The 14,021-nt window shown below is 41.8% G+C and overlaps 1 protein-coding gene across 1 annotated transcript in view; it reads left to right on the top strand.

Annotated features, from left to right (window-relative positions):
* The window catches only part of MSH2 (mutS homolog 2), an 89,849-nt gene that overhangs the window by 57,881 nt on the left and 17,947 nt on the right, over positions 1 to 14,021 (top strand). Inside the window, exons 9-11 of the mRNA XM_056852537.1 lie at positions 361 to 484; positions 1,351 to 1,501; positions 1,642 to 1,739. Of these exons, the coding sequence (XP_056708515.1) occupies positions 361 to 484; positions 1,351 to 1,501; positions 1,642 to 1,739 (373 nt within the window). The remainder of the gene's footprint in view (positions 1 to 360; positions 485 to 1,350; positions 1,502 to 1,641; positions 1,740 to 14,021) is intronic.

Here is a 14,021-nt window from a genome sequence, read left to right on the forward strand (position 1 = left end):
TCTTGCAGCCTTGACTAATACATTGTGGGGGAGAGAGGTCCTGGCATAGCTCCCTCTATGATATTCTGATTTCTGATCTACAGAAAGACTTTGTGAGGGAGCATTTGAAATGTTCTCATCAGTCACCAGTCTGGTGGTGCAGATTCAGAAAACATTACCTGTTGACTTCTACTAAATCAACTGACCTTCTGTAAGGCCTCAAATGGGAACATTTAATGAACATTTACACATCTGCCACAAATGTTTGTTCACTCAGATTTAATGAATTGGTCTGCCAGATTTAATACTCAATGTATGTAGTTCTAGAAGTTGCAATCTTGAAGGCTGCTTTAGTGGATGTTTCTGTGCCTTGTATTCTAGGTGGAAAACCATGAATACCTTGTGAAACCTTCCTTTGAATCCAGTCTGGCTGAACTGAGCGAGAAGATGAATGAGCTAGAGGAAAAAATGCAGGAGGCGCTGAAGACAGCAGCCAGGGAACTATGTATGTTGAGGCGAAGTTATTATTTTTTTTCCCATGGAGGTGTGCTGAAGAGTTGGCTTTTCCAAAGTCACTTTATTCACTGTTCAGAGTTCTCCGTAGCTTAAAATAATACTGCAGTTTTTAAATCAGTCTGCAGGAACTTATCAGGTTCCCCAGTGAGAAGATGAGTAATGGCTTCTCTGAGAGCAAGCTTTATTCACCTCTGCCGATCTTCTCCTGAAATGTGTAGCTGCAGGAGAACGCTGGCCTGTGCTTGGGTCCACTCTAGGTTCATGAATGTGAGCCAGGAGACCTGGCCAACGCCTTGCCTAAACACAGTATCAGTCCTAAAATATTTCTCAAGATCTTCTGCAATGCAAAGGTTTCTTGGCGGGGGTTCTTTGACAAACAAGTTGATGTGGGGTTCCCTGAAGACTGAATGTTTGTGAGGTGGGGAGGGGAAGCAGTTCAATGGATCCTGTCCAGCACCTAACGCCTATGGAACATTAGGTAGCTGCACTCAGTTATTCTCTCTGCTGGCCTCATCAGCACCGTAGATAAATAAGTGCCATATTTGGGTGTCTCCCCTCTCCCTTCCCAGTGGTATAATCTGCAGTCGGTGTGGCACTTTATTTTAGAAATCTCTGTGATAAGGAAAACCACTGCTTCAAATTCCTTTAGCTCTCGTCTAGCTAGCTAGGTGTTAGGACTAGTTCCAAGCCCTGTGAGTTAACTTCTTAGCAGGTGGCCTGGTACAATATTAAGCATCAAAGCCCAGCCAAGAGAGATTTGAGTCATTGAGTGGAGATAATGAAAATTTGATTTGTCTGCTTATAATGCTATCAGACATATGTTTTATTTCCCCATCATCCCTTCCTGTTGAAAAGGCTTGGAACCCGGGAAGAGCATCAAATTGGAATGCAATGCACAATTCGGGCATCATTTTCGAATTACCTACAGGGAGGAGAAAGTGCTGAGGAACAATCTGAAATACAAAGTCTTGGATACCCAGAAGAATGGGGTGAAGTTCTCCAATGGGTCAGTAAAATGTGCACCAGTCCCAGCCCTGCCTTTACCTCAAACGATAGCTCATCAGGGAAAATACTCTTTTTGATTCCTGAAAAATCAATGGGGAGAGAAGGTATCTTGCAAACTCTTTTTGTTTTTTTTATGTGCAGTGCATTGAAAGAGCGCAAAGACGAATACTCAAAATGCAGAGAAGAATATGAAGAAGCTCAGGGTGTCGTTGTGAAAGAAATCATAAGCATTGCATCAGGTAAGGGAGGCTGTATTGATCCTTGAAACTACAAGGTATGTCCTGAGAATGTAGTGACGGTCTTGTAAAGCTGACACACATCAATGAGGGGTGGGTGGGGAATGGAGGAATAAGTAAGTTGTCAGCTCTCAGCCTTGGTCCAGTCTTTAAAACTGAAACATGAGCTACTTCACAAGGCTATCTTGAAGCCAAGCAAGGTTAAGACTGGAAAACCCCTTGCAGCTTCAGGCTGGCTACAAAAGCATAGCCTTAAACGTCTTAGTGGAGCCGTGCACACATTCATAGGAAGATAATTCACAGTGGGTAGCCGTGTTTGTCTGCAGTAGTAGAAAAGAGCAAGAGTCCAGTAGCACCTTAAAGACTAATAAAAATATTTTCTGGCATGGTATGAGCTGTGTATGAGAAGAAGTGAGCTGTGGCTCACGAAAGCTCATACCCTGCCAGAAAATATTTTTGTTAGTCTTTAAGGTTCATAGGAAGTTTTGTCTTTTCTCCTAAATTCCTTCCTTCCGAAAGGGGTACAAGCAGAGATACGAAGAAAGACTCCCAAGCAGAATATCAGCTTTATAAAAACTCCCAAGTAGATTTCCCCCTGATTGAACAACACCTAGCTCAACGTTAGATTCATAAATAAAATTGTCAGTCATAGAAGTTGGCACAGATGTCAGTGGAGGGCACATAAGGAACTCTGCCTTCCTTGTTACTGTGCATCCCCTTCCCTCTCAGCAGCACTCTTTTCCATCTGTCCCTCTGCCATTGGTGAAGACTGTTCTGTGAAACAGCAGCAGTTCAAAGGGGTGGTGGGGTCTCATTTCTGGGTACTGGAGGGGATGCTCCCGCAGCTCTGGCCTCCAGGCTTCTGTGACATTCCAGCAGCTCAGCCAGTGACTGCAGAGATCTGTGAGTGCACAGGGATTGCTTACACCAGACCTTGTTGTATTTTTTAAAATGTTCTTGTGCTCTTTTTGTCACTGCTGTAATTTAACACTTGGGTCAAAATTTGCGTTATTTGCTTCTTAACTGTCAATTCACTTCTCTGCAACCAATAAGTATCCTAAAACAGTGCCCACACAGAGATCTTTTGTTCTCTCTCAGAGGGTCCAAAGGGCATCTTCAGGATGGGTGTTTCCGTTTCCTCTTGGTTCGGGAGGCAGGAATCTAATATGTAAATTTTCTAGCCTCCTGGGGTAAACGCCCCTTCTTGCCATTCTATTTCCTGCCTTTATCGGGGGAGCAGCCTTTTTTGCAGCTCTTGCTTCAAAGAAATAGAATTCTAGCCTTTTTATTCTATACTTTTCTTTTCTGTCTTACTCTTCTTCCTGTAGCTTTATTCTTATATTCTATAGCTTTATCTTTCCTTCTCTTAGAAAAGATTAGAAAAGGGAAGATTTGGAGAGAAAGCGAAAGTAATATTCCCGCTCTACAAAGTGGCGGCCAGGCAAGAGGACTCCTACATCGCGCAGGGCGATTTGGATCCCAGCCTGCTTTCAGCGGCTTCACGGAGTTCCCCTCCGATCTCCAGCCAGCCCTCCTGCAGCTATGTGTCTGAATCAAAGGGGAAAGCGAAAGTAAAATTCGGCGCGAGCGGCGCCAGCAAGCGCAAGAGAGTCGGCTCGGCTAATAATAGGCGCGCTAAGCGGCCCCCCCCACCGCCCGCTCGTCAGCTGCACCGACGAAGAGCGGAGGTAATTCCGCGGCGGTTTGCAGCGGGGAGACTACAGCGGCTGTGGCCGTTACTCCCTCGCAGCCAGAGAAGGGAGAACAGAGAGAGGCTGGCGTCTCGCCTTTGCCTCCGGAAACCCCGTCCTCAGGCGGCTCGCCTTCACTTCAAGGATGGGATGAAGCTGTGGAGTCTCCAGCTACCGGTAGGGCGGTTCCTCCCTTTATCCAAGATGGCGGCTTAACCTTCTTAAAAGCAGAACTCTTCACTAATTAGGGACGCCTTTACTGAGGGCTTAAGAATGGCTCAGCCCCCCCTCCTTCCCCTTCCTCCCAGGGAAGCTCCTCACAAGGAGCACATGCCTTACAAACTTCTGCTGACCCTAGAGGTAGGGCAGATAATTCTGGGGATGCCAGATGGCCCACAAAGGCAGCCTTAAAGGACACTTCTGGGCCCCAATCCTACCAAGTGCAAGGTAACAACTCCTCAGCCTCATCCGGAGACAAGGATGACGGCAAAGAGGAGGGCGAGTTCAGTTCGGATGGGGAGGATATTATTGAGCAACCAAAGCAATCTAGAATTTTCAGTGCAGAGGAATTTCCTCTTTTATTGTCTAAGACTTTATCAGCCCTTGACTAACAGAGGACTCTGAGGATTCACACACACAAAGAAAGAAAGGAACCAAGGAATTTTTCCACATGCACGATACCCCAGACAGGGTAGTTCCAGTGCCAGACTACTTCCTATCCCTCAGGAGGTCAGAGTGGGAGAAGCCAATGGCATCCAAACAATTTCCCATTTCATCCAAAAAGTTTTACAACTTAAATCATAGCACAGCAGAGTTACTCAAGGTGCCCCCAGTGGAAGCACCGGTTACTGCACTGCACACTTCTGATCTGGTAACTGAAGAAGGCCAGACCATGATAAAGGACCCTGCTGATAGAAAAGCAGAACTAGCATGTAAAAAGGCACATGAGGCCTCTGCCTTAGCCATCAGCTCTTCCATTACTTCTGCATTAGTCTCTAGGGCGGCTATTATTTGGACAAGGAATCTCACCCAGCTCATACCTCAGGAACAGAAACAAGCCTTAGAAGGGGTATCCAGAATTTTGAGAGCAGTTTCATTCTTAGCTGACTCTACCCTAGATACCATGTCATTTGCGGCTAGAACCCTAGCCACTGCCTCAGCAGCCAGAAGGGCTCTCTGGTTACGTCCTTGGCAGATAGAACACCATTCAAAATCTGTTCTCATGGGTTTCCCATATCAGGGCAAGAGGCTTTTTGGAGATAAGTTGGATCCCATTCTGGTGGAGACCAAAGACAAAAAGCAAGCCCTGCCTAAGAGCCTTCAGAAAGAACCCAAGGGGTTTTCCCAATCCACTTCCTTCAGAACCTTCCACACACTTCAGAAATTCAGGCCTGAGCAGCGAAGGTTTCAGTGGAACCATAACAGCAGTTCCTTTTGTAGAGGGGGTAGATTCAATCAGACTACCAAATTCTCCTCCTTCCAAGGCAACAAAGGGGATAAACCTGGTCGCCAAAACAAGCAATGACGCCACCTCCCTGCCTGTGGGAGGAAGGCTCAGTCTTTTTCTTCATCAGTGGTCTTCCTCCCAACCAGACCATTGGGTAGAGAACATCATCACACACGGATACCAGATAGAATTCTCACACACTCCGCCCAACAGATTAGTTGTCTCCCCAACTCCAAAGAACAAACTAAAACTACAAAGGACCTCAGAAGCTGTACAACATCTCTTGAACATCGAGGCCATAGGGACAGTTCCTCTGCAGGAGCGCTCCTTGGGAATTTATTCAATTTTCTTAACAGTTCCCAAACAAAACGGGGGGTGGAGACCCATACTAGACCTCAACTTTTTGAACAAATTCATCCCACTAAAGAGTTTTCGGATGGAAACCTTGAGGTCAGTCACAGAGGCCCTGCGACCATTGGACTTTATGACGTCCATAGACCTCACAGAGGCTTATCTCCACATTCTCATTTACCCTCCTCACCGTCGCTTGCTCAGATTCACACATCAGGGAGCACATTTCCAGTTCAGGGCCCTCCCATTTGGGTTAACGTCTGCCTCGAGGGCATTCACCAAAGTGTTGGTGACGTTAATAGCGGATCTGCGCAAGGAGGGGATTCGAATTTTTCCTTACCTAGACATACTAGTGTGTGCAGACTCAAAACAGCAAAGTCTAGCTCACACACAAAAGGTCCTAGAAAAGTTGACATGTGAACTTCCGGTGGTGCTGCTGGGGAGAGCACTCCATTTCCCCAGGTCGTCCTGGGAGAAATCCAAGTTTGCGTTACTTCTGGGGTACATAGATACCCCAATCCGACCCTTGCAAGTGGGTTGGAAAGCAGGAACTCCCTGCAGCCCGCAAACGCGGTTTGACCTCCTAGGTACTCTGAGGGGGCTTTTTTAAGCCCCTCGGAGTCCTGGACGCCGGTCCTGCGAGGGCACTAGGGAAGGACATCGCCAAAACGCAACTTAGGCATCAAGCTCCACCCTCCACCACCTTAATACCAACATAAGGACTACACAAAGAAAAGAACCTCACCTCTTGACACCCAAGTGAGTACAAAAGAACTCTTCGTCTACCTACTGGAAACTTGAACAGACGGGGGGCTGATAAGAATATTTCTGGGACCCCCACTCCTCCTTAATCCGAACTGAAAAAGTTTGATCTGAGTTAGCCATCGGGATTAGCGACAGGAGCCTTATCAATCCGATCAGCCTAAACCATAATAAAGAGTCGGAAGGATACCTTTTGATTGACAAGAATTATCACCAATGGGTCCAAGGGAAGGGGAGGGTGATTTTTCTTCCTGATTTTCCGGCGAAAAGAATATCCTGCCACGTTTGTAGTAAGGGAGTGCCTGGAACGGAAGACCCTCTATAACACCCTCTCTATCATCGGAACTAAAACAACAGGAAGTAGTCGTAGGACTGATTACGCGTCGCACTCGAGTTACTCTGAAATCATTCCTGAAGGAATAACCATCGAGAAGAGGCGGTAGAAGGTCCACGGCACTAGCAACTTCATGTATACTTCCTGACCAGCCCGACCTAGAGCGACCGAAAAAACTCACTGGTATTTCAAAACTTTAAAACGCAATTTTAGAGCTAATTTCGACTCTTTTCAACCCGAAAAATTATAAGGCTGATGTTTGAATCATTATATTTCAATTAGTACTTTAAAGGCCCTGTCTGTGGACATGTATTTTACCAGCTTCTTTTGAATGTAAATGTCGGGAACTCGACCCCGCTCTGGCTCACTACACAGCCCTGCCTATACTAAACTAAGGGAATCACTACAAACCTCAACCATGGAAAAAAAATTACAGAACATGCTAACTAAACAAACAGAGGCAACAAATAAACAGTTTGAACAGATGTCTACACAGATGGCACAGTTGACTTCTATGATGACAAATCTTGGTCAAGCATCCCAAGCTATTAATCAGAAGTTGGATGTGGTTACAGGAGACTTGAAAGAAGTAAAAACTCAAATGACTGTCATGAAGACAGATATGCAAGCGATGGATGCATCAATTAAGAAAGTGATGGATGAGCATAAGGATACAAAGAAAAAATTAACAAGTCAAGAAAAACAGATTGAAACAATACAAACTGATCAGATGGCGGCAAAAAATCAAATGGCAATGATGGAGATGAGAGTGAGAGAGACTAACCTTCGTATACGCAACTTTCCAGACATGATGGGAGACAATAAAGAAACTGCACTACCAAATTTGGCCTATTTATTTCAGATAGATGAACAAGAATTAAAACAAGCCATTAACAGAGCATACAGGATACCATTACCTGCTAGAATGAGGAGATCTAAGCCAAGAGATTTGATGATAGTGTTTTATGACACTAGAGTTAAAGATAAGATTATGAAGATTCACTATGAAAATCCAGTGTCAGCAGGAGACTCCCCTCTCATATTACTGAAGGATATTCCAAGGCATCTACTTTCACAGAGGAACAACTACAAAGATTTTGTGTCTACATTGAAAGCTAATGGTATCAAATACCGTTGGATCATGCCACAAGGTTTGGCTTTTACCTACAAGGAAGTGAAAACGACAATTCTATCTCAAGCAGATGTGGGGAAATTTCTGAGAAAGTATAAAATGGACCTTAAAGAACTACCTGGGGAGAAGGAGGAAGAAGAAGAGGAAGAAGAAGAGGCACAAGGTGCAGAAGGAGGTACCAAATTATAGACTTTTACTCTGTTAAAAATACTACATTATGGCAAAAGCAATTTCTTGGAATGTAAATGGACTGAATGAGAAAACTAAAAGGGCTAGAATTTTCAAATATCTACAGAAATATAAATACTCCCTAATTTGTCTACAAGAGACTCACATAGCTTCAAAGCATAAAAAATATTTGGAGAAACAGATGCTTGGACAAGCATTTATTGCCTCAGCTAAAACTAAAACAAAGGGAGTGGTAATTTATGCCCACCCCAGTCTTTGTCCAGAACTATTATACAAAGATAATGAAGGAAGAATTGTAATTATTAGAACTAAAATATTGGGACAAAGGACAATAGTGGTTGGAATTTATGCACCCAATGAAGGGAAAAAATCCTTCTATGAAAATCTACATGATTTGATAGCCCAACACGCAAAAGATCAAATCTTATTGATGGGCGATTTCAATGGAGTTATTCTCCCATCATTGGACAAAAAATCAAAAGCAAAAGACATCAATGACGGATGCTTACCTAAAACTTTCTTTACTATGGCTTCAGAATTAGAACTACAAGACATTTGGAGAACAATGAACACAACTGCTAAAGAATACACTTTTTATTCAGCGAGACATGATTCACACTCCAGAATCGATATGATATGGGCCAGTAAATCAATTTTCACTCAGTTACGTAAAATCCATATTTTACCCAGAACTTTTTCTGATCATAATCCTGTTACTTTTGATTGGAACAATAAACAAGCATTTAGATGGCGAATGAATGATAAACTTCTAAAAGACAACAAGATACATAAGGAATTACAGGTTTTAATGAAAGACTTTTTTGAAATTAATCTTAATGGGGAAACTTCTTTAAATACAGTTTGGGATGCATTCAAAGCTGTTCTGAGAGGCTTTATGATACAGAAACATTCGGCTTGGAAGAAGACTCAATTACAATTTACAAACAATTTACTTTGGAATTTACAAAATTTGGAACAGAAATTGGTAACGGTAACACAGGAAGAGGAGAAAAGAGAAATCCAAATAAAGATTTCTGCATCTAAACATCAATTAAATTTGGTAATAATGGAGGAAATGAATAAAAACTTGAAACTTGCTAAACAAAAGTATTTTGAATATGCAAATAAACCAGGAAAACTTTTAGCAACACAATTGAAGGACGCATTCCAAAAAAAGGTTATAACAAAAATCCAAACTGTTAAAGGACCAGTCTATTCAACTTCAGAAATTCAGAAAGAATTTGTTTCATTTTATTCTAAGTTATATCAGAAAGAAAATACTCCAAAACAGAAAATAGATAAATTTCTAAACTCAATACAGATGAAAGCTTTGTCAATGACCCAGAGAGAATGTATTGAAGCTCCAGTAACAAGGGAAGAAATACAAGAAGCAATACTGAGACAAAAAATGGATAAAACACCTGGACCAGATGGAATTACTGCACTATTTTACAGAACATTTAGTGACAATTTAGTTGGATTTTTTGGCTTACTTTACAATGCAATTTTGGATGAGGGAACATCCCCGGAGACTTGGTCACATGCATTTATATCATTGATACCTAAAGAAGGAAGAGATCCAGAAAAAATATCCAATTATAGACCTATATCGCTGTTAAATGTGGATTACAAAATTTTTGCTTCGGTTTTGGCATGTAGGATAAAACAATTCATTAAGGATCTTATACACGAAGACCAAGCAGGTTTCATACCAGGAAGGCAAATAAAAGACAATGTAAGAATTTTACTAGACTCACTGGAATATTATGACCAGAATATCCAACAAACTGCGGCTTTTGTATTTTTGGATGCAGAAAAAGCCTTTGATATGGTCTCTTGGAACTTTTTGAAACGGATTTTGGATAAATTGAATTTTGGAGATCGTTTTCAGAAAGGTATATCGGCTATTTATACCTCCCAACAGGCTAAAATTTTGGTTAATGAATCAATGTCAGATAATTGCCAAATCACGAAAGGGACCAGACAGGGATGTCCCTTGTCTCCACTTTTATTTTTGTTGGTGTTGGAACCGCTATGTGTGAAACTAAGAAGTATGGAGGACATCCGCGGGTTAAGAATTAAAAAACATGAATTTAAGTTGAGAGCATTCGCGGATGACCTACTGTTAATTTTGGAGAACCCAACACAGTCAATGAATATACTTCGGGAGACTTTGGACGATTTTGGGAAAATATCAGGCTTCAAAGTGAATCAAGAAAAAACAAAGATAATATTTAAAAATTTACCGGAAACACAGCAACAGGAATTTATATCATATACTGGTTGGGAGAAAGCCAACAAAGTTAAATACCTGGGAATTTGGATTACTGCAAAGAATAAAGATTTGATAACCAACAATTACCTCAAGTTATGGGGTAAGATTAAAACTGATATGATTATATGGTCAAATAAAAAATTGTCACTAATGGGACGTATTTCAACGATTCAAATGAATGTCTTACCAAGGATGCTCTTCTTATTCCAAAATTTGCCAATAATATCACACACTAAATATTTTGATACTTGGAGGAAAGACATTTCAAACTTCATCTGGCAAGGGAAAAAACCAAGGACTGCTTATAAATATTTGGTGGATCTAAAAACTAGAGGAGGTTTAGCACTGCCTAATTTTCAACTCTACGCTGAAGCGGTAGCTTTAGTATGGCTAAAAGACTGGATGAATTTGTCAAATATACGTTTGCTAGACTTGGAAGGTTATAATAACTTAAGTGGATGGCATGGCTATTTGTGGTATGATAAAATTAAGTTACAAGCAACATTTCGTAATCATATAATCAGGTCCTCTTTACTTCGTATCTGGATGAGATATAAACACATCTTGGAACCAGAAACACCGATGTGGATATCGCCTCAAGAAATGCTAACATTGCGCCCACTTAGACCAGACAAATTTATTACTTATCAAGATCTAATTAATTGGGACGGAAAGAAATGCTCACTAAAAGACTTTCAACTTCTTAAGGATGATTTACAATGGCTCCAATACTACCAAATTAAATCAGTTTTTGTACAAGATGCTAAAAAAGGTTTTTCTAAAGAAAAATCTTCTTTTCAAAGGATTTTACTAGATAATAATACAAAACTGATTTCTAAAATGTATAATCTCCTTTTAACAATATATTGTGAGCAGGATACGATTAAACCAACTATGATCGACTGGGCTCAAAATGTGGGACATGATATTGCTTTAAATAAATGGGAACGACTATGGTCCAAAGATCTAAAAGGAATAAAAGCACAGTCAGTGCGAGAAAACATTTATAAAATGATGTATAGATGGTATTTAACACCTAAGAAAATTGCAAAGATTTATAAAACAATGTCCCCTATCTGTTGGAAATGTAACAAAGAAATTGGTTCCTTTTATCACATGTGGTGGACCTGTGACAAAGCTAAAGACTTTTGGGACATGATCTATAATGAATTGAGACTAATACTACAAAAGAATATACCCCAAACACCAGAAATGATGTTATTGAGTATGATTCCAGACGACTTATCAACACAAAGAACCTTTTTGATTTATGCCACAACAGCTGCGAGACTGCTTTATGCAGCGAAATGGAAAGGGTTAGAAATTCCTGAGAAAAAAGACTGGATTGTTAAAATGTTTGAAGTGGCAGAAATGGCAAAACTCACAGCTATTCTAAATGAAGAAAATGACGCTCGGTTTCTGGGGGAATGGGGGGCGTGGATGCATTATTGTGAATATGAGTTAAAATTGGGAAGAATGGAAGAATATTTTCTAATCTGATCCAGAGGATTATTTTTGGTTTTTTTTATAATGAATAAGCATAATTATATTTACTAACAGATTATGGTTTTTTTTATATATGGTATTGATAGTTTATTAAGATTAGATTAACTACGACGGGATGAACTTTTTATTAAGAGGAAGATAGAGGTGAAGGAGAAGTCAAAAATTTTCCATTTCTTTTTTTTTTCTTCTTTTTCTTTATTATATGTTATGGAATTATAACAACTTTAGGTTAGAATTGAAACTTTATATTGTCATAGATGTTGTTTAATGCAATGGAAAATTTCTAGTATAAAACCCAATAAAATTTATATATATATAAAAAAAAAAAAGTTGACATGTCACAGCTTCATCATAAACTACAAAAAGAACAAATTGTCTCCCTCCCAAAGAATAAAACACCTGGGAGTAGACATAGATACAAAAAAGAACAAACTCTTTCTTACACAAGAAAAAATCAACCTAATAGCTTCCCTAGCCAAAAAAGCCTACACAGCCAGGTCGACCAAACTCATGTCCCTGGCAAAAGGACACATGATAGTATGTATTCCCACAATTCAATGGGCTCGCCTTCACGCAAGGCCCTTACAATGGCTCCTCAGACCTTACCAGGTAGATATCCAGAAAAAAAGAGACAAAAACATCATTCTTTCCAAAGAAGCGAGAAAAAGTTTAGAGTGGTGGTCTCTCAGGAGCAATCTTTCCAAAGGTCTGCAGTTCATACACCCCATTCCAATTCAAATTCACATGGACGCATGTCCCAAAGGTTGGGGGGCAACACTACAGGAGTTCCTGGCGCAAGGCACCTGGGACATTCAGGAACAAAAACTTCACATAAACATCTTAGAATTAAGAGCAATACTCAGAGCCCTTCAGAGCTTCAGGAGTCATATTCAGGGAAAGGACGTTCTAATCAGAACGGACAATGTGGCCGCAAAGGCACATTTAAACAAACGGGGGATCAAGGTCTTCAGCCCTACACAAGGAAGCACTACACATACTGACTTGGGCAGAGAAAAATCTGTCGTCACTCTCAGCCGAGCACATACAGGGTGCTGTAAACATTCAAGCGGATTGGCTCAGCAGGGAGACTCTCAGTGAGGCAGAATGGTCACTGCACCCAAAGGTTTTTCACATAATCACTCAGAGATTCGGAGTCCCTCAGGTGGACTTATTTGCCTCAAACAACCACCACCAATTATGCAGGTATTTCACCAGGTACACTCAACAGGGAGCAGAGCAGACAGATGCCCTGGTTTGCCCTTGGCCCAGGGAACTGCTCTATGCATTCCCGCCCCTCCCTCTCATTCCAAGAGTCTTGAGAAGGGTGCGTCTTCTGAAAGCACATGTTCTACTCATAGCCCCATTTTGGCCCAAGCGCCCGTGGTTCTCGTCTCTGATACAGATGTCCAACAACAACCACTGGAGGCTGCCGGAAAGGCAGGACCTTCTGACTCAGGGCCCAATCTGCCACCCCAACCCAGGTTGGTACAAACTGACTGTATGGGAATTGAACTAAAAAGACTCTCAGACTTAGGCTTCAACGCAGACATCATTCACACTATTCAGGCAGCACGTAGGCCGTCAACCCAGAGAATTTACAATATGTCCTGGAAGGCTTACACTAGATGGTGCAGATGTAAATCAGTAAATCCTCTTAAACCTAGAACAGCAGGCATTCTATCATTCTTACAAGAGGGGCATAAAATGGGTCTGTCCACTTCCACTCTTCGCAGACAGCTGGCTTCTATAGCTACCATTGTTCCAAGGATTTCCGGTTACAGATTAACCAAACACCCTCATGTTAAGTCCTTCCTCAGAGGGTTAAGCCTTATTTCTCCTCCCATCAGACATAGGTTCCCTACATGGAGTCTTCACACAGTTTTAATAGCCCTCACTAAACCGCCATTTGAGCCAATCACACAGGTAGGCCTCAAGTGGCTGAGAGTGAAAGTGCTGTTTTTAACGGCTGTAACCTCTGCGCTCAGGGTTTCTGAGTTAGGAGCACTTTCAATCAGACCTGGACTCATCACCTTCCACAAAGACAAGGTCGTCCTTAGACACGACCACTTCTTTATTCCTAAGTGCAACTCCAAATTTCACAGAGAACAGGCCATAGTTTTGCCATCTTTCTGTCCTAATCCAAAGAATCCCAAAGAAAAGGCCTGGCACACCTTAGATTTAAGAACACTGCATACATACATCTCTCGTACACAGTCCATAAGATTGTCAGACGCTCTATTCATTAACATTTCTCCACCTAACAAGGGCAAACCTATGTCTAGGGCATCCATCAGTCGTATTTCCTCATGCATTAAGACTGCTTATCTAGAGAGCAAGCTACCTGTTCCAGGGGGCATCACCGCACACTCTGTGAGAAGCGCGGCCGCTTCCACAGCCTTCGACAGACAGGCTCCTATTGAGGAAATTTGCAGGGCGGCCACTTGGTCCTCAGTGTCCACCTTTGTGCGACATTACAAATTGGACCTGTACTCGTCGGCAGACGCCGCTTTCGGCAGACGGGTACTACAGAGTGTAGTTCAAGACGTCTAGCCCTCCCAACCAAGGGACTGCTGTTGTATGTCCCATCCTGAAGATGCC

This window comes from Euleptes europaea, chromosome 7 (assembly GCF_029931775.1).
Source record: "Euleptes europaea isolate rEulEur1 chromosome 7, rEulEur1.hap1, whole genome shotgun sequence".
NCBI classification, from domain to species: domain Eukaryota; kingdom Metazoa; phylum Chordata; class Lepidosauria; order Squamata; family Sphaerodactylidae; genus Euleptes; species Euleptes europaea.